Source organism: Armigeres subalbatus, chromosome 2 (genome assembly GCF_024139115.2).
Source record: "Armigeres subalbatus isolate Guangzhou_Male chromosome 2, GZ_Asu_2, whole genome shotgun sequence".
Classification (NCBI taxonomy): domain Eukaryota; kingdom Metazoa; phylum Arthropoda; class Insecta; order Diptera; family Culicidae; genus Armigeres; species Armigeres subalbatus.
In genome coordinates, this window is record NC_085140.1 from 104,901,748 (window position 1) to 104,925,344 (window position 23,597).

The following is a 23,597-nucleotide window of genomic DNA, read 5'->3' on the forward strand; positions in this document are numbered from 1 at the left end:
AATTCTGCGTGATACCTAATATCAAGCTCTGCATCTCCTCTTCACGATACATACATGAAACACGCAAATACTCGACGTTATTCGTTGAAATTAACATTTTAAAGTCTACCCGAATTCGCCCTATAGTAGACCCCCTGGGGGTCCATAATAGGAAATTGCTTCCCTATAGTCGACACTTCATTTGATTTTTATGTTCCGTTTCGGGACGTTCTTCTTCCCTATTATGGACCCCCCTAAATATTCCTATGATGGACACTCTCGTGTTTATTTTTTATAGAATTGTATTAAATCATCTATTTTTACATTCCATAGCATTTCCAATGCATGTAATCAAATCATAGAACTGTAAGGTAGGTTCTCCCGATGGAATTTCATAGCAAAATGTTAACATTGTGCTGTAATAATGCAAAAATGGCTGGAGGGTCCACTATTGGTTGGGGGTCCACTATTGGGCACTTTACCCTACATAAAAAGTTCGGAAATTATGCATTTATACATTAAAAACTACGAGAAACATAATAAAATAACTGGTGGAGAAAAGATCTGGTCAAATAAACTGGTAAAGGCTACTGATCTCGACAGAGGTTCACCTGATAGAGAGCTGGACTCGCTGATTCCAGCTGTTTTTATTCCATCCTCGGTTCTCGATTCGGCTTCTGCCAGGTCGTTGTTTCTAGGGATCCTATAATGAGAGATATGCGAAAGCGGCCATTGTAAGCCAATCGAGCATTGAGAACTGTCAAAACGTGAGCCAAATGAACGTTGTTATTGTTGCAGATTGAGATGAGGTTGAGAGGTATTGAGATAGATTTTAGGAAAAGTTTCATCGAATAAACAATTTGTTTTACTTTCGCGAGTAGAAGTAGTCTAGTTTATGTATCGTGTTTCGCCTATTTGTATTGCATTTTTATTTTAGTGATAATGCTTATTTAAACACTGTTAGTGGACAGACAAACATATTCCAAATTGTTATCAAATGCAAAGTCATATACAAGCTTCAACATTTTGCGCTGCGGTAAGTGCTAGAAGCGTTTGCTAACAAAAGTAACAGCGTTGCTAAATCGTCTGGAAAAGTATTTGCATATCTCTCATTATAGGATCCCTAGTTGTTTCCAGACGTCAGATGACATTCGCGACTACGAAGGTAAATGCTTCACGCACAGTCTGACAGTTCCTTATGGGATTTTACTGTGGAGGAACAAGAATGGGTGATTGGCGGCCATGTTTCATGCACAGTCTGACAGATAGCAATGAGATTTTCCCATAAGAGTGAGTAGAGGCATTACTTTCGTATTCGCGAATTGACGCGGTTATGACCGACTGTGCACGGAAGAAATAAACTACTTAATAGTGAGTTTAATTACCCAACCTCGAACATCCGTACACGCTCGTCTGGCTCAACTCAAATTTGGGTCAGTTTCACTCAAAATCGGAAAAACTGGCTCAAGACAAAATTGAATTCATGGCCTTGAACTCAATTTTGAGTCATGGTGTCAGATATTTTATTTTGAGTTATATCTACTCAATTTCATAAAATCGAATATTTATGAAATTGAGTTTGTCAAACCAAAAAAAATCTATTTTCATTATTTTATTAAACAACAGAATAAAACAAAATAAAAATGAAAAACGTTTTATTTACATGTTTAACAGTTAATGCATACATAAATTAAATATTATAATGATTTCGAGTAAAACTCGGCAAAGATTTTTCAGCGTTTTGAGGATGATATCTCGGGCTCCAGTCCTGCATTGTCACGGATTCACGCCGAACATCTTGCAAGCCTGCACCAGTCTTAGTCAACGTCCTCCAGTAACACTGGGTTTTCCCGATTAAGTCGTTCAGTCCAGAAATTTCCTTTAAATTTCTCCAAGTCGCCAAACGGAAAGTTCAAAAAATAACTCTCTGCAGATCAGAATCAAAAGAAATAATTATTTTAATTTAATTAATGAATATGAAACATGTCAGTAACTTACCCCATAAGCAGAGATGACTGCTTCTAGCCATATTTGCAAATTAATAACTGGACATGCTGATAGAACACAAAGTTGAAATGCAGGCCAATTTCCAGTTGGAATGTAGAGCCATTGAAGAAGAAGCATATATAATTAATTGAACTGAAGCTGAACCTGCAGAAAATAATGAAGAAAAATATGAGAAACATAAAACATACTGACAAATGTTGGCTAAACTTACGTACTTTTGATTACTATATTTTTCCACTAAAGATTTTTTATTTATTATCAGACTAAGGCCGGAGTGGCCTGTGCTGCACATAAAAGTCTTCTCCATTCAGTTCGGTCCATGGCTGCACTTCGCCAACCACGCAGTCTGCGGAAGGTCCACAAATCGACCTCCACCTGATCGATTCACCTTGCCCGCTGTGCACCTCGCCTTCTTGTTCCCGTCGGATCGTTGTCGAGAACCATTTTCACCGGATTACTGTCCGACATTCTGGCTACGTGCCCGGCCCACCGCAGTCTTCCGATTTTCGCGGTGTGAACGATGGATGGTTCTCCCAACAGCTGATGCAACTCGTGGTTCATTCGCCTCCTCCACGTACCGTCCGCCATCTGCACCCCACCATAGATGGTACGCAACACTTTCCTTTCACTCCTCCCAGTGCGCGTTGGTCCTCCACGAGCATCGTCCAGGTCTCGTGCCCGTAGAGAACTACCGGTTTTATAAGCGTTTTGTAGATAGTCAGTTTGGTACGGCGGCGAACTCTATTCGATCGGAGCGTCTTACGGAGTCCAAAGTACGTACGATTTCCAGCCACTATGCGCCTCTGAATTTCTCTGCTGGTATCGTTATCGGCGGTCACCAGTGAGCCCAAGTACACGAATTCTTCAACCACCTCGATTTCGTCACCACCAATAGAAACTCGTGGTGGGTGGCTTACATTTACATTGACCTCTCTTGAGCCTCTTCCTATCATGTACTTCGTCTTCGACGTATTGATGACTAGTCCAATCCGTTTAGCTTCGCTTTTCAGACTGATGTAGGCTTCCTCCATCCTCTCAAAGTTACGTGCCATGATATCAATGTCGTCGGCGAAACCAAATAACTGGACGGACTTCGTGAAAATCGTACAACTCGTGTCAATCCCTGCCCTTCGTATTACTCCCTCCAAAGCGATGTTGAATAGCAGACACGAAAGACCATCACCTTGCCGTAACCCTCTATGCGTTTCGAGAATGCCCCTGAAACTCGAACTACGCACATCACCCGATCCATCGTCGCTTCGATCAACCGTGTCAGTTTATCCGGAAATCCGTGTTCGTGCATTAGCTGCCATAGCTGGTCCCGATCGATTGTATCATATGCGGCTTTGAAGTCGATGAATAGATGATGTGTGGGCACGTTGTATTCGCGGCACTTCTGCAGTACTTGGCGAATGGCGAACACCTGGTCCGTGGTGGAGCGTTCGCCCAGAAAACCCGCCTGGTACTGCCCCACGAACTCTCTTGCAATTGGTGTTAGTCGGCGACATAAAATTTGGGAGAGTACCTTGTAGGCGGCGTTCAGCAATGTGATTGCGCGGTAGTTGTTACAATCCAGTTTATCGCCCTTTTTGTAGATGGGACACACGACACCTTCCATCCACTCCTGCGGCAGAACCTCATCCTCCCAAACCTTGGTAATCACCCAGTGCAGCGCTCTAGCCAGTGCCTCACCACCATGTTTAAACAGCTCTCCTGGTAGTTGGTCAACTCCAGGGGCTTTGTTGTTTTCAGCCGGCCGATCTCCTCCTGGATTTCCTGGAGATTCGGAGCCGGAAGTCGCATGTCCTGCGCGCGTGCTCCTAGGTTCATTACCATACCGCCACCGTTGTCTGTCATATCGCCATTCAGGTGCTCTTCGTAGTGCTGCCGCCACCTTTGGATCACCTCACGCTCGTTTGTAAGAAGGTTCCCGTTTAAGTCCTTACACATATCGGGCTGTGGCACGTGGCCCTTACGTGAACGGTTTAACTTCTCATAGAACTTTCGTGCGTTATTAGCGCGGTACAGTTCCTCCGTCTCTTCACGGTCTCGATCTTCCTGCTGGCGCTTTTTCCTCCGGAAAATTGAGTTTTGCCTGTTCCGCGCCCGTTTGTATTGTGCCTCGTTCGCCCTCGTGCGGTGTTGCAGCAATCTCGCCCATGCTGCATTCTTCTCCTCAACTAACTGCTCACATTCGCCGTCATACCAGTCGTTTCTCTGATCCGGAGCCACCGTGCCTAGTGCAGCGGTTGCGGTGCTTCGAATGGCGGATCGAATATCTCTCCAGCCATCTTCAAGAGATGCTGCGCCTAGCTGCTCTTCCGTTGGGAGTGCCACTTCCAGCTGCTGCGCATAGCCTTGGGCTAGCCTACCGCCTTGTAGCCGCCCAATGTTTAGCCGCGGCGGACAACTCCGACGCGTGTTGATCACCGTCGAGAGTTTTGAGCGCAGGCATACTGCAACGAGGTAGTGGTCGGATTCAATATTCGCACTGCGGTAAGTGCGTACGTTCGTGATGTCGGAGAAGAATTTACTGTCGATTAGAACGAGGTCGATTTGGTTTTCCGTTACTTGATTAGGTGATTTCCATGTGGCCTTGTGGATATTCTCGCGGCGGAACTAAGTGCTTCGGACTACCATTCCGCGGGAGGCTGCAAAGTTTATGCATCGTTGGCCGTTGTCGTTCGATACGGTATGCAGACTATCCGGTCCGATGACCGGTCTATACATTTCCTCCCTTCCTACCTGAGCGTTCATGTCACCGATGATGATTTCGACGTCCCGCAGTGGGCATCCATCGTATGTCTGCTCCAGCTGCGCATAGAACGCTTCTTTCTTGTCGTCGGATCTACCTTCGTGTGGGCAGTGCACGTTGATGATGCTATAGTTGAAGAAACGGCCTTTTATCCTCAGCTTGCACATCCTTGCGTTGATTGGCTGCCACCCAATCACGCGTTGGCGCATCATTCCCAGCACTATGAAGCCGGTTCCCAGCTCGTTGATGGTGCCACAGCTTTGGTAGAAGGTAGCCGCTCGATGCCCGCTTTTCCACACTTTCTGTCCTGTCCAGCAGATTTCCTGAGCGCTACGACGTCGAAGTTGCGGGGATGTAATTCATCGTAGATTATCCTGTCGCAACCTGCGAGGCCTAGCGACTTGCAGTTCCATGTTCCAAGCTTCCAATCGTGATCCTTTATTCGTCGCCTGTATCGCCGATTGTATCGAGTCGTATTATCTTCTATGTCGTTCGTAATAGTTGTTTTTAAAGGCGGCTTATTGGGCCTGCGCAAACCTCCTGTCTCGTCGGAGGGCCGTCGTGTCAGGGCTGTTTAGCGTCCCACCCAACACCAGGACTGGGCTTGTGCACTTTGAGCGGCACACGGTCGCTTTGGCGGAGCCTACTTGCGGATTCATGCAGCTTTTTATAGAGGTTTAACAGGGCCCACTGTCAAACCCCACCACATCCTAGGCAGGCGCCACAACTCGCAGATGGCCTGGGGAGGGATCGTCAAGCCCTTGGACATAGTCCCTGCTGCCCCCTGTCCACTAAAGATTGTCACCCATATAAAGCGTTTGGAATGCGGTTTGGGCTTTTTTTGGAGCCATTTTTTCTCAGTGAACTCAGTTTTGCAATTTGTCGACTCAAGTCGAGTCAAGTACGAGACACTGAAGACGGCCTTACTATTGAGGTCGAAATACGTATCTGTCAAGATACAATTAAGTGGTGGAATTCAATGGGATTGTATAAACTCGTCTTATGACAGGTGAAAACATTCCACTAAAAAGCTCAAAATAATTTTCTTATCAGGTTTTGTTCTATTATTGGCAGGGTTTTTTTTATGACTGACTAGGCTCAAATTTGGCCTAAACATTCTTTGCATATCAAAGAATATTGTGGTCAAATTTCATAAAATTTGGTCGACAAAAACCCCCCTGCCAATAATAGAACAAAACCTGCCAAAGCCGTCTTTCCCCTTACTTTTTTATTTCTTAATTGAACTCTAATTGCTAGCATTCAAAAATAATAATATAATAATATGAAAAAAGACACTATATACAAAAAAAACAGATTAATTTACCTACACTGATAAAAATCCAATCGTATCCATTATGTGTGGCACACATAAATTTTAACTACAGCATTTCCCACATAACACACATAACCATTATTGACTAATAACTTTTATGTGGATTTTCCTATAGTGGGTGGTTATTAACGCACACATAAAATTTATTTGTAAATTTCTTTAGATTTTTGCCAATAAAAATTTGTGGATTTTTATTAGTGTACAGTGAGATTTTGACCCTTCCTTACATGAAAGGAAATATTTTCAGACCCCAGTATTTAAAACAAGATTAAACTACTCAACCTTCCACTGCGATTGAAAGTGTACATGACAAATTAATTGCCTACATAAAGGCGGATTTCATGGGTTCAGTGATAACAAAACGTATGATTCCGCACTGTACGTAAGGTTGCCTATCTATCAGGCGCTCGTCGGATTGAATAGCTATATTGAAACATGTGGTAACATGGTTGGTTAGTAACTATCGTAACGCTGGCAGCATGTATACTCGTAATTTCCAGAGACCTTGATATTAATTAATCCAGAACTAACTAAATCAGTCATTTATCTGAACGGAACTCAATAGCGTTCAATAATAACATATATTTTGCCTTATGATGGCTGCCTAATTTTGTCAAACTTATGTTGTTTAATACCTTAAAAATAAGTGAGATTTATATGGTAGTAAATTTCAGATTTTGCACACATACGCACACATATATGCATATAAGTGGTCTATTAGTGTCTCAAAACATGCTGCCATTTGATATATAGCTTCCACAGGAGAAATTTTTTAAATCCCTTCAAATTTTAACGTTTTTGCTTTTCTGAGTAGATTTTGTGGTACATGCTTCTATCTGATACTTATGGATCCTGTACACCTCCGGTGGTGCAAAGGGCCGACTTGAAAGATCTCCATCCTGAGCGTTGCCCGGCTATCGCTTTAACCTGTTAGATTACGGTCGACTTCTTTTATTTCTTTATTGGGGCTTCGCCGCCATGAGCCTCTGGGTCTGCCTCTGCTGCGATGTCCCGCTGGGTTCCAGTCTAATGCTTGTTTACAGATTTCGGTTCCGCCCCTACGTAGAGTGTGGCCGACTCAGCCCCACTTCCGATCCCGAATTTCTGTTGCTATCGGCCTCTGGTGACAACGACGATGGAGCTCGTTGTTTGAGATTCAGTTGTACGGCCACCAGGCCCGAATTATATACCGCAGGCATCTGTTGATAAACACCTGCAGCCGTTGAGTGTTCTCCACTGATACACGCTAGCGTATAACAGCACAGATTTCACGTTACATTTGAAAATTCGTATTTTGGTGCGTTCACTTATCTGCCTGTTTTTCCAGATATTTCGCAAAGGCAGCCCTTGCTTTCTTGATCCGTGCGCCTATGTCGATCTTGGTACCGCCGTCTGACGCCATTCGGCTACCAAGATATTGGAAGCTTTCAACATTCTCCATTGGTTTCCCGGCTACTGTGAAACTGGAAGGAGTCACCGTGTTTACATCCAACGATTTGGTTTTGTTGACGTTGATGACTAAACGAGGAGGAGCGCTCGGCAAGGTCGTTGAGCTTACTCTGCATATCAGAGCGCCGATGCGCGAGGAGTGCAACGTCACCAGCCAATTCGAAGTCGTTTAGGTGCTCCATGGTTATAGGCTGCCATAACAGCCCGCGGTTTGGTTCACGGTCAATCGTATCTACCAGAATCTCATCGATTACGATGAGGAACAGTAACGGTGATAGAATACATCCTTGCCTCACACCAGCTACGACCCGGATAGGATCGGACAGGACCCCATTGTGCAGCACTCTACACGAAAAGGCCTCGTACTGTGCTTTGATGAGGCCGATGATTTTCATAGGAAACCCCCTTTGCGTCTAAGGGCGCCCCACATATTCTCGTGATTGAGACGGTCGAAAGCTTTTTCGTAGTCAATGAATACCAATTAAAGGAACTTTAATTGGAACTCGTTGACCTGCTCCAGCGTGACAATATGGTCCACACAGGATCTTCCGGCACGGAATCCGCCTTGCTGCCGCCGGAGAGTCGCATCGATCTTCTCTTGAATCCGGTCTAGGATAATTTTGCACAGAGCTTTAAGAACGGTACACAGCAACATAATGCCTCGCCAGTTATCGCATACAGTCAGGTCACCCTTTTTGGGCACCTTCACTAAGATACCTTGCATCCAGTCGACCGGGAAAGTTGCGGTGTCCCAGATATTACGAAATAAACGATGCAGTAGTTGAGCGGATGTCATAGGGTCAGCTTGGGCTGATATGCAGTCGACCCCTGGGGCTGTATTCGATTTCATGCTTTGGATGGCTGTTTGAATCTCTAGCAGTGATGGAGCTTCGGTATTGACGCGTGTTATACGTCGGATCCTAGGCAGATCATGCCGAGGTGGTGATGGCCTGGCTGGCACTTGAAAAAGTTGTTTGAAGTGCTCGAACCAGTGTTTCAGCTGGTCAGTTGGGTCGGTCAATAACTCCGCATTCCGAGAGGAATGCCCGTAGAAGTTCCTAGAAGAATTTCCGAAGGAATTTCTTATAGATTTACAAGTGAAATTATGGAGCTAAATCGGAGGATTTCCGTCATAAATTTTTGAAGAAACTTCTGGTAGAATTTTGGGAATAAAATCCGTATGTATTCTTGAAGGAACTCTCGAATGCATTCCTGAAGGAAATGCCGGATTCTTCCTGAAGAGAGAATAGCCGAGGAAATATCTAGAAGTAAATCTTGGAGAGAAGAAAAGAAATCTTCAAGGAATTTCCTCGTGAATTTCCTTAAACAAATTTAGTGGGGGGTTTCTAGATAAGGAGGAATTACAATTACATGAGAAGGATTTTCGAACGATTTTCAGAGGAATTTGTGGATAACTTTCCGGAGGAATTCAGAAGTTCCCAGGGGAGCTTCTAGAAGGATTTCAAGGAGAATTTTTGTTTCGAGTTGTTTTGAACTTTCATATATTATGGATCCTGGATGCCCTAATAAGTTTTAGGAATCTTTTGAATTTAAACCACCTGTTGACACTGCGGTTCACCCAGTGTGCCGACCAACACTGGCATGAAGCAGATGAAGAGTTGATCACACCTATTTGTTACTTACTATTGGTATTGTTTGATGTGGCTCCCTAGATAGTAAGATAGATGTTGATACTGAATGAAAACCAAAACAAACTGTGAAAAGGGATAAAGAAAAGTTGCGAAAACGGCCATTCTAAATTTAGCAAAGAGCAAGTTTATTCGAGTGGAAATTGTAAAATTAATCTTAATTAGTTGAAATCAAGTTCGGTGCCTGCAAAGGAGTTAAAGAAGTTTTCGGATTTGCTGTAAATGAATTGAAGGTAAAGATAAGAAATTCAGTTAACTAACGAGTTTGTTTATATTTGTAATTTGAAGATTTGCGAATCGGTGTTGCTGCTGGTGGCGAATACCTGAAAAGAGAAGAGAGAGGTTGAAATTACAATCTGAATGAAGTTGTAAGTATTTAGCAGGATTTAAGGGTGTATGAGCTATTCAAATAATTAATAGTTACAGCTTGTGTAGACGGAATTAGAAACTCTTGAGAAGGTGAGAAGCACCGGAGAATACAAATTAGTGTTCGGTTATAGCTGGAAGGGAACAAGACCAATTCTTGTGAGTAAAACCAACACAAACAATGTATTCAAACGTAATAAATCTAATAAAATTTTAGTTTGAGCTGCCACGAAACAGTGCTGCTGCGAAAAGCTAGTACACCTCCGAACACCACCTATTTCTGTATATGATTGGATCGTAAAATGCACATGTTTGGGGAAATTCATTTCAGTACCCGTTTAATTTTTCCACAATTTACCTGCCCCCCTCTGGCCCTTGTACGGAGGTGGTTCTACGCCCCAACAAAAAAAAAATCCTGAAGCAACTCCAGGATGAATTCCTGGAGGATATCCAGAAGGAATTTCTGGATGAACGCCAGAAGGAATTCCCGAAGGAACCCCAAGAAAAAATCTCGGAGAAATCTCAGGAAGATTTTCTGGAAGATCTTTATTGGAAGAAGTGGTAGGTAGTACTCCAGGAGTAAAAGCAGGAGGAACTCCAAGTTTTTCGAGCCTTCCAGGAGGAATCTCTGAAGGAATTCCAGGAGAATTTCTGAGGGAAGTCCAGAAGGGTTTCGGGGAGGAACAAACGGAGGAACTGGAAAAATGATTCATTCTGATGACATCCCCGGTATTGTTCCCGGGGAACTCTAGAGGGAAGTGCTAGAAGGACTCAAGAAGGGATTCCCAGAAGAACTTTATAAGGACATCCTGGAGAAACGCCATGGTAGGTAGTACTCCAGGAGTAAAAGCAGGAGGATCTCCAGGTTTTTCGAGCCTCCAAGCCTCTCCAAGAAGAATTTCAAGAAGAGAAATTATGCTGCTGCAAAAGAATGCGCGGTAGATGCAAAGTGAAATGATTCGCAGATGAAACAATTGAAAAATATATTTCGTTCGTGGTTCAAATATGCAGAAAATAGAGTTTTCCGCGAGCGGTAATGGTTGCCAGTTTGCCTTCGGGTTAGTCTCTGACTTGACGTTTGTGGAGGTCAACTGCACCCACTGTTCCGAGCATTTTGATCAATGTGTATATAAGAAGGCGTGAATGCACTTCATCAGCACGTTCTTTTATGCCGCATTGGTCAGAATGATCGAAGTGGTGGATGCAGTTGACCTCCACAAACGTCAAATCTGAGACTCACCCGCAGGCAAACTAGCGGCCATTACCGCTCGCGGAAAACTGGATAACAGTTTTATGCTTTTGAAACTGAACTGTTATAAAAAATGAATCTAGAACAGCTTCTGGGAAAATGTATATTTCAGATTAGTATTCAAATCGGCAGTCACGAACAATTTGAATCACTAAAGGTTAAAAAATCGAATATTAATAAATCTTTACAATGGTAAATGATGCAAGTCAGGGTAATTGTATAATATTGTATATTGTGTAATTTTCTCAATTTATATTCTTCATGTGGAATTCGAATAATTCATATAAATACAAATCTGCTAAATCTATTAAAAAACGAGATCCTGTTGTGTGAAAAGCGTCTTTGGCAGGTTTTACTACGACAAGTTGTATTTTTATGAACTATAATGCCATTATCCTCCTTCAACTTTATCTTACATCAAGACCACTATTGTAAAAGTTTGCTTATTATGAACGAAACACGTTATCCGTAGAACAAAACCTGCCCAAGTCGTCATTTCCACTATTTATATTCCTGTTACAAATCTTCAAAGCCTTGCTAATTATTTGTTACGCGTATTGATGCATGTCGCTCTGTTACCAGTCACGCACGCCATCGAGCCAGCATCGAAGAGCAGCCCACTATTGCACGTCGCTAGATTACCGCTGCCGAAAATGCATACGAAGTACTGATCGCAATTGAACGGATGAGGCAGTAGACCTATGTCGACGCCTTGGCAGACGATCGACGGATCCGTGGATGGCTCGTCCGTGCTTATGGGGACCACAGTGCCCGTCATCGGTTGTTCAGTTGTAATCGAACAGCTAACTTTATCGGCAGCCAGGCACGTCTTCGAGCTGGTGTCGAACAGTAGTCCGGTGTCGCACGTCGCTAGATAGCCGCTGCCGTAAAGGCACGTGAAGTACTGATCGCAGTTGTATGGATGGGGGAGGAGGCCAATACCGGGCACGTCCTGGCAAACGATGGACGGGTCCGTAGGTAGCAAAGTGACTGGTTCCTGCGTGGACGCTTCCGCGGTGACAGTTGACGTGGAGGTGGTAGAATCAGTTGCAATTTCGGAAGTCTCGGCCGACGTCTCTTCGACGGTAGTGCTGGTCGTCACTGTTGAGGAGGTGTCGGTAATCTCTGCGGTGGTCTCTGGTGTTTCCGTGGTCGAAGTGTCTACAGGGGCGGTTGCAGTTGTTGGAAGTGCGGTGGAAATACCTTCCGAAGAAAAGGTAACACTCGTACTGGTTGACTCGGAGGTAACAGTTGAGGGACGGATGGTGGTTGACGTCGAAGTTATCGATCCCTCGATAGTAGTGGTAACAATCGTACAGATGACTCTGTCGGCGGATACGCACAGCATCGAGTTGGCATCGAAAAGTAGTCCGCTATCACACGTCGCTAGAGTGCCGCTGCCGAAAAGACACACGAAGTACTGATTGCAGTTGTATGGATGAGGAAGCATGCCAATACCGGACACGCTTTGACACACGATGGATGGATCCATTGACGGTGTAGTTATGGAAGCTTCGGTGGTTGTGGAAATAACAGCGGGTGTCGTCGGGAATTCGGTTTCGGTAGTTTCTGGAGTAATGGTCGATGTGTCTTCGATAGTTGATAGGGAAGAGTCTGTTACAGTACTAGTGGTCTGTGATGAACCAGTGCTTTCAGTGGTCATATCTGATGTTACTGTGGATGATTCCGTAGTCGAAGTCTCAACAGGTTCGCTTGAAGTTGCCTCAGTTGTGATGGTTGAGACACTATCCGTAGTTAACGTCGTAGTGGATGTTTCTTCGGTAGAAATGATGGCTGTACTAGTCTCAGGCTCATTTGTTTCGGTTGAACTGGTTTGTTCACCAGTAACAGTTGATGGACTATTCGTTTGCGAAGATGTTGTTGATTCAGTTGCTGTAACAGCCGTGCTCGTAGAGGGTACATCAGATGAGTAACTCACATCTGTTGTCATGGATGTACTTGTCTCAGGCTCATCAGTTTGCATCGAATTGGTTGATTCATCGGTAACAGTAGAGAGACTACTCGTCTGCGTAGATGTTGATTCGGTTGAAGTAGATGACTCCTCGGTAGATGTGGTAATAGCCGTGCTTGTTGGAGGTGTCATGACTGTACTTGTCTCTGGTTCCTCAGTTTGAGTCGAACTGGGTGCTTCACCAGTAACAGTAGAGGGACTATTCGTTTCCGTAGATGTCGTTGATTCGGTTCTAGTAGACGATTCTGTCGTGTAAACATCTGTTGAATAACTCACATCTGTTGTCATAACTGTAGTGGTCTGGGGATCATCCGTTTGAGATGAAGTACTTGATTCCTGCGTTCCAGTCGTGGGGATATCCGTTTCAATGGTTGTCGTTAATTCAGTTGAACCAGCAGATGTCGTCGTGGGCGTTTCTTCAGTTCCAGTAGTAATGTCCGTAATCGTTGGAGGAAAATCCGTTGGTGTTACGACTGTGCTGCTCAGAGGATCTTCTGTTTCAGTTGGAATAGTCAAATCGGGTGTTGAAGTATTCGAATCCTCTGTAGAAGTTGTTACATCCGAACATGTCGCACTATCTGCGGACACGCATACCATCGAGACAATATCGAAAAGTAGTCCACTATCGCAAGTTCCCAGACTTCCGCTACCGAAGAGGCACACAAAGTACTGCTGACAGTTATATGGATAAGGGAGCATGCCAATACCGGGAATACTATGACAAGCGACGGATGGATCCGTGGGTAGCAAAGTAGGAGGCTCGTCCGTGCTTGTGGACGAGATAGTGGTAGCCGTTGATTCGGTTATTATCGTCGATGTTTCAGTCGAAGCTTCTGATGTAGGATTTTCCGTTGTGAAGATTGGAGTAGAAGGAAATTCAGACGTAATGTCAGATGTATCGGGCTCTGTTTCTGTCTGTGTAGAGCTAGAATATTCATTTGTTATTGTGAACGACACAGTGGTCGAAGCGTCAACAACACTGGTCGGGAGTTCATCTGTTTGAGTTGTTGACGTGATTGTGCTGGTCAAAGGATCATCGGTTTGCGTTGGCTCGGATGAGGAAGCCGATGAACTATCCGTCTGTATGGATGTTGTTAATTCGGTAGAAGTACTCGATGAGGATTCGTCAGATGATGTTGTTTCAATCGTCGTAGATATGTTCACGTCTGTAGTAGATAATGACTCGTCGGTGTTTACGGTGGACGAGTCAGTTGTTTGTACTGTAGAACTGCTTTCGGTATCGTCAGTTACGAAATCTTCGCAATACCCTGCAACACACCGCCCATCTGTAAAGCCTTGGCCTTCTTCGCATTCCCTGAAGTGTGGTATCCCTCCTTCGCACTGATAATAACCGAAACAACTCTGCGGATCCGCAATCAGCTCATCTAGCGTTGAACATTCAACATCCCTTATTCGACAAGAAGATTCTTCAGGCCGTACACAATTTCCCGTCAGCAGGTCGAAGTACAGCAAGCTAGAGCACTCCGCTGGATGAGGGACTCCATTCAAACAGATGTAATATCTGAAATAAATGGTTTATTAGTTTTTCCATTGTCACTATAGTTCATAAAACGTACTTTGCACAGTTCCGTCCCGTTGAATCTGGAAGAAAAACCAGTTCGGTACTACTCTCTGGGCAACTCACATCACAGACCACATTCTCCGGAAAGTCACACTGTCCCGTACCGGCGTTAAACAACAGTCCAGAAACGCACTGTGTTTGAATGGCAAGCTCCCCAAGACAAATCACATACTTTGCACAGTTATGGGGATCGGCATGGAAAGTGATTTCTTCCGAATTGCTGCACATTCCAACATCAACTACATCAACTAGCCGTCTTCGAGTGGAACACCTCGCTTCAACTTCCGGCACGCATTCACTTGATACCCCATCGAAGTGCATTCCATTAGGACAGGATTTTTCTATCAGTTGCCCATCGGAACACTCAATGAACTTTTCACAGGATCCGTTGACGGGAAACACTGAACCATGGTGCGCTACGAACTCTTCCGAACACTCCAGCGTTGCTTCTGCGAGCGCAACAACTGAGAATAAACCTATGATCAGTAATTTCCGCATACTTCATTAGGGAGCTTAAAGATTGGAATGATTGGTTTGAAATGTGGCAATAAACTAGGCTTTTGATTGCCGGAAGACAGACTAAATACGAGCCAAAATTCGTACCATTTTATGGTAGGACTATCTTATCACGTGTGTGAAATATCGTAATAAGATACTTGAGGACCAATGTGACTAATCTAATCGATTACGATTTTTTTTCGTCCAAAGTCGAGTGCTGACGTCGCATGATATGTCACATTAACATTGTGAACCACATTAGCTTCTGATTTATGATTAGTGAATGAGCTGATCATATGAAATTGATTACCCAAGTTCCGAACGTATGTCCGTACGGATTTGTCCATTCATCGATGTTGAATTGTGTTCACAAGGCGTTGATAACTGCTTTGGGTGTCGACGACGATAACCCTCCTTGGGGCATGCGCGGCATATGTACCTGCCTGCCGGAGTGCACGATCCATGACTCATGATTCATGACCTTACAGTCAGTGCGCGAAGATACTCCGACGGTGCCGTGCGGTGCCTTTTCTCTCGGATTGAGGCGTTGATAATTTATTTGCGCTTGATGGTTGCCGTTGGGTAGCGTGTATTCCCAGAACTTTTATAGATTTTTTGTTGTTCCTCTGCAGGCATCATGATACCGGTCTGACAGGTGTTTATGTAATGTGCTGCATTTTACTGTTGATTGCAGAATGCTGTTTTGTATCAGTCAAGTGACGCAAATTGATTGATAATGGTTTGATGAAGGAGCTGACTGGCCTCCAGAGTGGATGATTTGCATTAGAGAAATAGCTGATTCAGGGTCAATAAAAATTCTATTTGACTAATTCAGGACTGTTCTCAAGGGCAAAGAATACGATTTCTTAAGTCGATTTAACAGTTCTAACATAGACAAACGAACAACATTTGCCAATAGAAAAATACAGGCATTTATCTGATTTAAGAAAAACTATAATCGAACAAATGTCTGAGAAAATATGTGAAAACTTTGATACAACATAATTCAAGTGTATTTAACAAATACACAATACACATCATCCATTTATGAAATAGAACTGAATAGTTGAAACTATCAGATAATGCAATGTTCTCATAGGCAAAAGAAATGCAACTTTTTCAAATCCTCCACATCGCATACTGGTTCAAAAGTCCCCAAAACGTGCGTTTTCTACTTTTAGAAGAGTTGAAGGATATTTCTTAGGCTTCCTTTTGATAAGAAAACATCTATGATCTATCCACCTTGACGGGCGGTATGGAATAACAAATTTTCGCAGATGTACTAAACCAGTGGTTATCCTCTGCATTGTTATATAGAATGTGAATTAGAACATCTTTTCTCAAGATACAATATTGATATAACGGTTTGGTAACGTAACTCATTTTGTATTTATTTATTATCAGACTAAGGCCGGAGTGGCCTGTGCTGCACATAAAAGTCTTCTCCATTCAGCTCGGTCCATGGCTGCACTTCTCCAACCAAGCAATATGCGGAGGGTCCGCAAATCGTCCTCCACCTGATCGATCCACGACCGCAGTCTTCCGATTTTCGCGGTGTGAACGATGGATGGTTCTCCCAACAGCTGATGCAACTCGTGGTTCATTCGCCTCCTCCACGTACCGTCCGCCATCTGCACCCCACCATAGATGGTACACAACACTTTCCTTTCAAAAACTCCCAGTGCGCGTTGGTCCTCCACGAGCATCGTCCAGGTCTCGTGTCCGTAGAGAACTACCGTTTTGTAGATAGTCTGTTTGGTACGGCGCGTTTTGTAGATAGTCAGTTTGGTACGGCGGCGAACTCTATTCGATCGGAGCGTCTTACGGAGTCCAAAGTACGTACGATTTCCAGCCACCATGCGCCTCCGAATTTCTCTGCTGGTATCATTTTCGACAGTCACCAGTGAGCCCAAGTAGACGAATTCTTCAACCACCTCGACTTCGTCACCACCGATAGAAACTCGTGGTGGGTGGCTTACATTGACCTCTCTTGAGCCTCTTCCTATCATGTACTTCGTCTTCGACGTGTTGATGACTAGTCCAATCCGTTTAGCTTCGCTTTTCAGTCTGATGTAGGCTTCCTCCATCCTCTCAAAGTTACGTGCCATGATATCAATATCGTCGGCGAAACCAAATAACTGGACGGACTTCGTGAAAATCGTACCACTCGTGTCAATCCCTGCCCTTCGTATTACTCCCTCCAAAGCGATGTTGAATAGCAGACACGAAAGACCATCACCTTGCCGTATCCCTCTACGCGTTTCGAAGGGAATCGAGAATGCCCCTGAAACTCGAACTACGCACATCATCCGATCCATCGTCGCCTTGATCAACCGTATCAGTTTATCCGGAAATCCGTTTTCGTGCATTAGCTGCCATAGCTGGTCCCGATCGATTGTATCATATGCGGCTTTGAAGTCGATAAATAAATGATGTGTGGGCACGTTGTATTCGCGGCATTTCTGCAATACCTAACGTATGGCGAACACCTGGTCTGTGGTAGAGCGTTCACCCATAAATCCCGCCTGGTACTGCCCCACGAACTCTCTTGCAATTGGTGTTAGTCGGCGGCATAAAATTTGGGAGAATACCTTGTAGGCGGCGTTCAGCAATGTGATTGCGCGGTAGTTGCTACAATCCAGCTTATCGCCCTTTTTGTAGATGAGACACACGACACCTTCGATCCACTCCTGCGGCAGAACCTCATCCTCCCAAACCTTGGTAATCACCCAGTGCAGCGCTCTAGCCAGTGCCTCACCACCGTGTTTAAACAGCTCTCCTGGTAGTTGGTCAACTCCAGCGGCTTTGTTGTTTTTCAGCCGGTCTCCTCCTTGGATCCTTACCATACCGCCACCGTTGTCTGCCATATCACCATTCAGGTGTTCTTCGTAGTGCTGCCGCCACCTTTGGATCACCTCACGCTCGTTTGTAAGAAGGTTCCCGTTTATGTCCTTACACATATCGGGCTGTGGCACGTGAACGGTTCAACTTCTCATAGAACTTTCGTGCGTTAATAGTCTCCGTCTCTTCACGGTCTCGATCTTCCTGCTGGCGCTTTTTCCTCCGGAAAATCGAGTTTTATCTGTTCCGCGCCCGTTTGTATCGTGCCTTGTTCGCCCTCGTGCGGTGTTGCAGCAATCTCGCCCATGCTGCATTCTTCTCCTCAACTAACTGCTCACATTCGCCGTCATACAAGTCGTTTCTCTGATCCGGAGCCACCATGCCTAGTGCAGCGGTTGCGGTGCTTCCAATGGCGGATCGAATATCTCTCCAGCCATCTTCAAGAGATGCTGCGCCCAGCTGCTCTTCCATTGGGAGTGCCATTTCCAGCTGCTGCGCGTAGTCTTGGACTAGTCTACCGTCTTGTAGCCGCCCAATGTTTAGCCGCGGCGGACGACTCCGACGCGTGTTGATCACCGTCGAAAGTTTTGAGCGCAGACATACTACAACGAGGTAGTGGTCGGATTCAATATTCGTACTGCGGTAAGTGCGTACGTTTGTGATGTCGGAGAAAAATTTGCCGTCGATTAGAACGTGGTCGATTTGGTTTTCCGTTACTTGATTAGGTGATTTCCATGTGGCCTTGTGGATATTCTTGCGGGGGAAGAAAGTGCTTCGGACTACCATTCCGCGGGAGGCTGCAAAGTTTATGCATCGTTGGCCGTTGTCGTTCGATACAGTATGCAGACTATCCGGTCCGATGACCGGTCTATACATTTCCTCCCTTCCTACCTGAGCGTTCATGTCACCGATGACGATTTTGACGTCCCGCAGTGGGCATCCATCGTATATCTGCTCCAGCTGCGCATAGAACGCTTCTTTCTCGTCGTCAGGTCTCCCTACGTCTGGACAGAGCACAATGATGATGCTATAGTTAAAGAAACGGCCTTCTATCCTCAGCTTACACATCCGTCGTGCGTTGATTGGCTGCCACCCAATCACGCGTTGGCGCATCTTTCCCAGCACTATGAAGCCGGTTCCCAGCTCGTTGGTGGTGCCAGAGCTTTGGTAGAAGGTAGCCGCTCGATGCCCGCTTTTCCACACTTTCTGTCCTGTCCAGCAGATTTCCTGCAGCGCTACGACATCGAAGTTGCGGGGATGTAATTCATCGTAGATTATCCTGTCGCAACCTGCGAAGCCTAGCGACTTGCAGTTCCATGTTCCAAGCTTCCAATCGTGATCCTTTATTCGTCGCCTAGGTCGTTGCCGATTGTATCGAGTCGTATTATCTTCTATGTCGTTCGTAATAGTTGTTTTTAAAGGCGGCTGTGCAAACCTCCTGTCTCGTCGGAGGGCCGTCGTGTCAGGGCTGTTTAGCGTCCCACCTAACACCAGGACTTGGGCTTGTGCGCTTTGAGTGGCACACGGTCGCTTTGGCGGAGCCTACTTGCGGATATATGCAGCTTTTTATAGAGGTTTAACAGGGCCCACTGTCAAACCCTACCACATCCTAGGCAAGCCCCACTTTTGTTAAAGTGAACTAATTAAAATTCTTGAGTAATACCCCTCTGGGAAGTACCAGAGCGAGATTCCTTTTTCATCTTAATTACTTGGACTTATGTAATTCCACGTTATTGCGAGATTTAAATTTTAATCTCATCCAGTGATTTTTCATCACTGGGGAAACCTTTTAAGACGACTTTAAACAATCGCTCAGTTTTGTCGTCATATGTGAAGAATTTATGCACCTTCTCAGTTAAATACTGGAGAAGACGTTTGCGATCGTCAAAGGATCCCAGTAAAACGCGGCAGTCACCCTTCCTGGCAATCTGAAATGAAACCTTGATCCCTCCTTACTCAAAATCTCATTCCTAAAGCCAGAAAACTCGGCAACAGGTACCACAATTAGCGGATTCTTTTGCTTTTCGCATGGATCGAATCACCTGGGCTAGATGTAGATTCGATTTGCTCAATTTTGTCATGAATCAAATCGAACTGAATATCTGAGGTATCCAGCATCCTTCTATTTCTTCCGCGCTTTGGCAGGACGGTCTTGAAACCTTGTTTCTTAGAAGGAAGTGGAGAATTCAGCGATTCCCCCTTCCTCTTTTTTAATGCTCATTGTTGAGCGTTTTTTCCCAGAACGGTGTCCCTGCAAGATTACCACCGCTGGTCGGAATTTTACTTCCGCAAACGGGTCCAACGTGAAAAGATCAGTAGGTACAAATAGCGTTGAGAAGCAATGTTGAAATTAAAATAGCTTCGGGTAGTATTAAAAACTTCCTTCCGCAAAGAGAGAAAAGAACCGCACAGCACGAAAGCATGATGCGGTCTGATATGGGTATCTTACTTCATGGTTTTGCCAGACGATGATAAAAGAAACATTTCCAGAATGGTAGTGTCCACTGCCACCCTTATAGCAGGTTCCAAGGACCTTCCAGGAAGGGCCGGTTTTGGCACCATCTGGAATATGGGTGTCAAAATTCATATTTTTACTTTTATATTTTTATTTTTAGGAGAACACTCAGATCATGAGACACAATCGAATGAGCGATGTGGAGCAAAATCTATTTTTTGAACCACCCTAATACCATATACATTTATTTGATGATGAAGTTCCTGGTACATGAGTAAAGACATCGTTTACAATAGTTATATTTTTCACTTGCTTTATGTTGTAGAAATTGAATTGTGTTTGTAGAACTTATTTGACTCTCTAGATAAATTTCTTACAACCTACTCATTTTTTTCTTCTTATGTCTGTGGCTTTCTGATACTTTAGCAAGAAGAAACAATTGAACTGAAGTTGGTTCAACAAATCAAGTGTAAAGAATATCTATTTGATCACACAAAAAATCTCATTGTCCGGACCTGGGGGACATAAATTGATTTTACACCACAGCTACATTATAAATCTGACAAATCATGATTTTTTTTATTCATTTCTTTATTTGGTAGGCACTCTGTGTTTCTTAACCGCTACTGTGCCGTGATCTACTGTGGTATTCTGCTGTACAGAATCCACACAGAATCTATTTTTAGACATTCGTTGTTGTTATCATTGCCGGGTCCATCTCATCGTGAGTCCATTGTGTTCCTTTTGTCCGTATCGTGTATCCAATTGCTCGTTGCATTGTTCGGTTGCCATTTATCCGGGTACGTTGGAGGAATGCCTCCGAGAAGAACAATTTGTCAGTCATCATCGGGCAGCCGTGTCGGTAAGACGCGCACCCCAAAACGCCACCGTTTGGGCTGCACCTCAGGCTACTGACAAGGGCTTGGTGGAGGGGCTGGGAATCGAACCCATGACCGTCCGTTTATAAGGCGAACGTGTAGGTGTAGCCAACTACGCTACGGGACCCCCCCACAAATCATGATTGTTATTCCAAATTTGGCTAATATTCACATATTCAGAATGCATCATATTGATATTAATATTGTTGATTCAAACCTCATAAAGTAAGGCATCATACTTTTGAGCAATTTTGTTTAATTTCAAATTTTGTACAAAGTTCACAAAATGAGGATCTGATATTCCACGAAGATAAACGACTTTCCAATAGCTTTCTTCTGTACTACATAAGATTGTGGAGGGACCTCTGCAAGTGTCTTTTTGAGAAGTGGCCGGTATTGGGAGGTGTCCGGCACCGGCACTTGATATGTTTAATTCTACTTTTTTTTAATTCAATATCTGAACACATAATAAATATCATATCAGTTTATTATTTTACTAATTATGTGTTTTTCCCCCACTTTCCAGGTAAGCTGATACACGACAAAAAAAGTGGTTGGCGAAACAACTCATTAACGCTGACCGCGCGCGCAGTGGTAGGTTGAGCTAATTTACCGTCGTCTCCGAAGCAAACAATCCAACAAAGTCAACACACGGTTGACATTATTCCGTTGATTGAATTAATGCATCGCATTTCAACCGTTTCAACAAGCTATGCTTTAGCTTCAGCAGCTGCTGACCACCGGCGCGAGTGAAGCAAACCTCCGCTGGTGTGGTCAACATACACATGTTTACTGTTCTCGCAAACTTACCCACTTGGATTTGTGTGTGATTCGAACCATATGACCAAATTTGCGAGACTATTGTCACCGAAAATGTATGGCCGCAAGCCTGACCTGTTCAATTTGTACCGCTTTTTGGGATTGATGACATTTCTCATTAGAGTATGCACCGATTGTCATGATGATGTGATAAATCGATTGAAGAACTTTCACGAAATAGACATTCTTCTCAAGCAGCATTCAAAATGAGAACACTTCGTAAATTCGAAGAACACAAACATTCACCATTATAAGTTTTATATCGCAGTTCTTCGTGTCGTAAAATAACTCCCTCGACCATAGCACGATCTCGGCAGCTGGTGCACTGTTCTACCAGGTCCGCCCGGCCGAACAGTGATCAGACCCACTCGTCGGTCGTCATTGGAACTCAGTCACGTGGAAGAATGAAACCGGCTTTTCTGAACAAGCGGTTGTTGTGTACTACTGTGACTGCGAGACTGGAGAGGCATCAGCGAGACACTTCCCCCTCTTCGCGGGTACACCATCTTGCGCATCCACCCACCGACGACGCCACCACCTGCAAGACCTGGGTTGTAGATGATTCGAGACCGATGCGGCGTGACGTGAATAACTGTGTTTGCCGCCTCTCACCGCCGGTGCGGCGACGCGACACGATCGCAGCGCTGTGTAGGTACTCTGTTGTTGGTTGTACGACCAATTCAGTATTTTTCGCACGAAGCTCGTTCGCTGGCTGCGGCAGATGCATTCGAAATGCACTCATTTCCTAATCCAATTGGGTAAGCTCGCTATCTATCTAGAGATGACTTGACTGACCTGATTCTCATCAGTTCAGATGGTTTTATTTTTACGAGGAAGATTCCTGGAATAACTTATTTGCATGGAGCAGGCAGTGAAACCAAAAACCGCACTTGGGGTAGAAAGTTTCAAGTATGAATCATTGTTTGATTGAATCTTTCAGTATGAAAACATTTTAACATTCTGAGTCAGATGTTGTAGCTTATCTGTAATGAAAACTGGCAGGTATGTTATCTTAATCGGTTTTTTAATGTTGTGATAAAGTATATATTGTCTTAATCGTTTTTTGGATGTTGTGTTGAGAATGATTCACTGTTCCAACAATTTCGAATATTTGTATAATGGAATTAATGTATGTAAGTACAAGAAAACTAAAATATAATAGTCCTACCGTCGTGATCTCGTCCAGGTCTCTGCACTCGATCACTGTCTCCTTCGTTAGAGCTCTTATGTTTCCTTCTCATCTTCCGCTGGTTTTACACGGTATCCCAATCACCATCTTTGACGCGCTGGTACAATCCTGCACGTTCTGCTGCTTCTTCGGGACTTCCTGCTCTCCAGACGAGTCTCTGCCTCGTTACTTTGTGCGAGTATTTCGAGGGCTGTTTGGTGTCTGCGACGCCTCAACTGCTCCGTAGCTTCTTTCAGCGGTTTAGCTTGATTTTATTGTGAACATTGTGATTATCGTTCACAGATTTTTACCCAGAGATCGCAGTAAGTCATGCGCGCGAATGATTGCTTTTAATTTTGCCGTCACGTTTTCGTTCGTTCCCGCAAGAAATAGATTTGGGTGATGTTTATATTTTGCATATGTACTAGAAGAAAAAAAGTTTAAGTGATCTGAAGTTTGAAATTAACGCGTTTGGTGACCTTTAATAATGTGTGTTTCTGAATTGAGTGCGCGAAGTCGTTTGTGTAGTTTGTATACGAGGACGTCTTTGGTGAAATATCAAAAATACATGGATCTATAACGAATCACTCAGAATAG

The 23,597-nt window shown here is 44.3% G+C and overlaps 2 protein-coding genes across 10 annotated transcripts in view; one reads left to right on the forward strand and one right to left on the reverse strand.

The window, feature by feature from the left end:
* The window catches only part of LOC134210571 (PTB domain-containing adapter protein ced-6-like), a 182,862-nt gene that overhangs the window by 89,679 nt on the left and 69,586 nt on the right, over positions 1 to 23,597 (forward strand). The gene's annotated exons all lie outside the window — the stretch shown is intronic.
* LOC134209125 (mucin-2-like) lies at positions 10,918 to 23,288 on the reverse strand (the record flags this gene model as incomplete). The annotated part of the gene is given in 4 exon segments (XM_062685109.1): positions 10,918 to 14,281; positions 14,337 to 14,790; positions 22,426 to 22,544; positions 23,191 to 23,288. Coding segments are annotated over 4 exon segments (3,624 nt in total), but the record flags the coding sequence as incomplete, so codon positions are not given.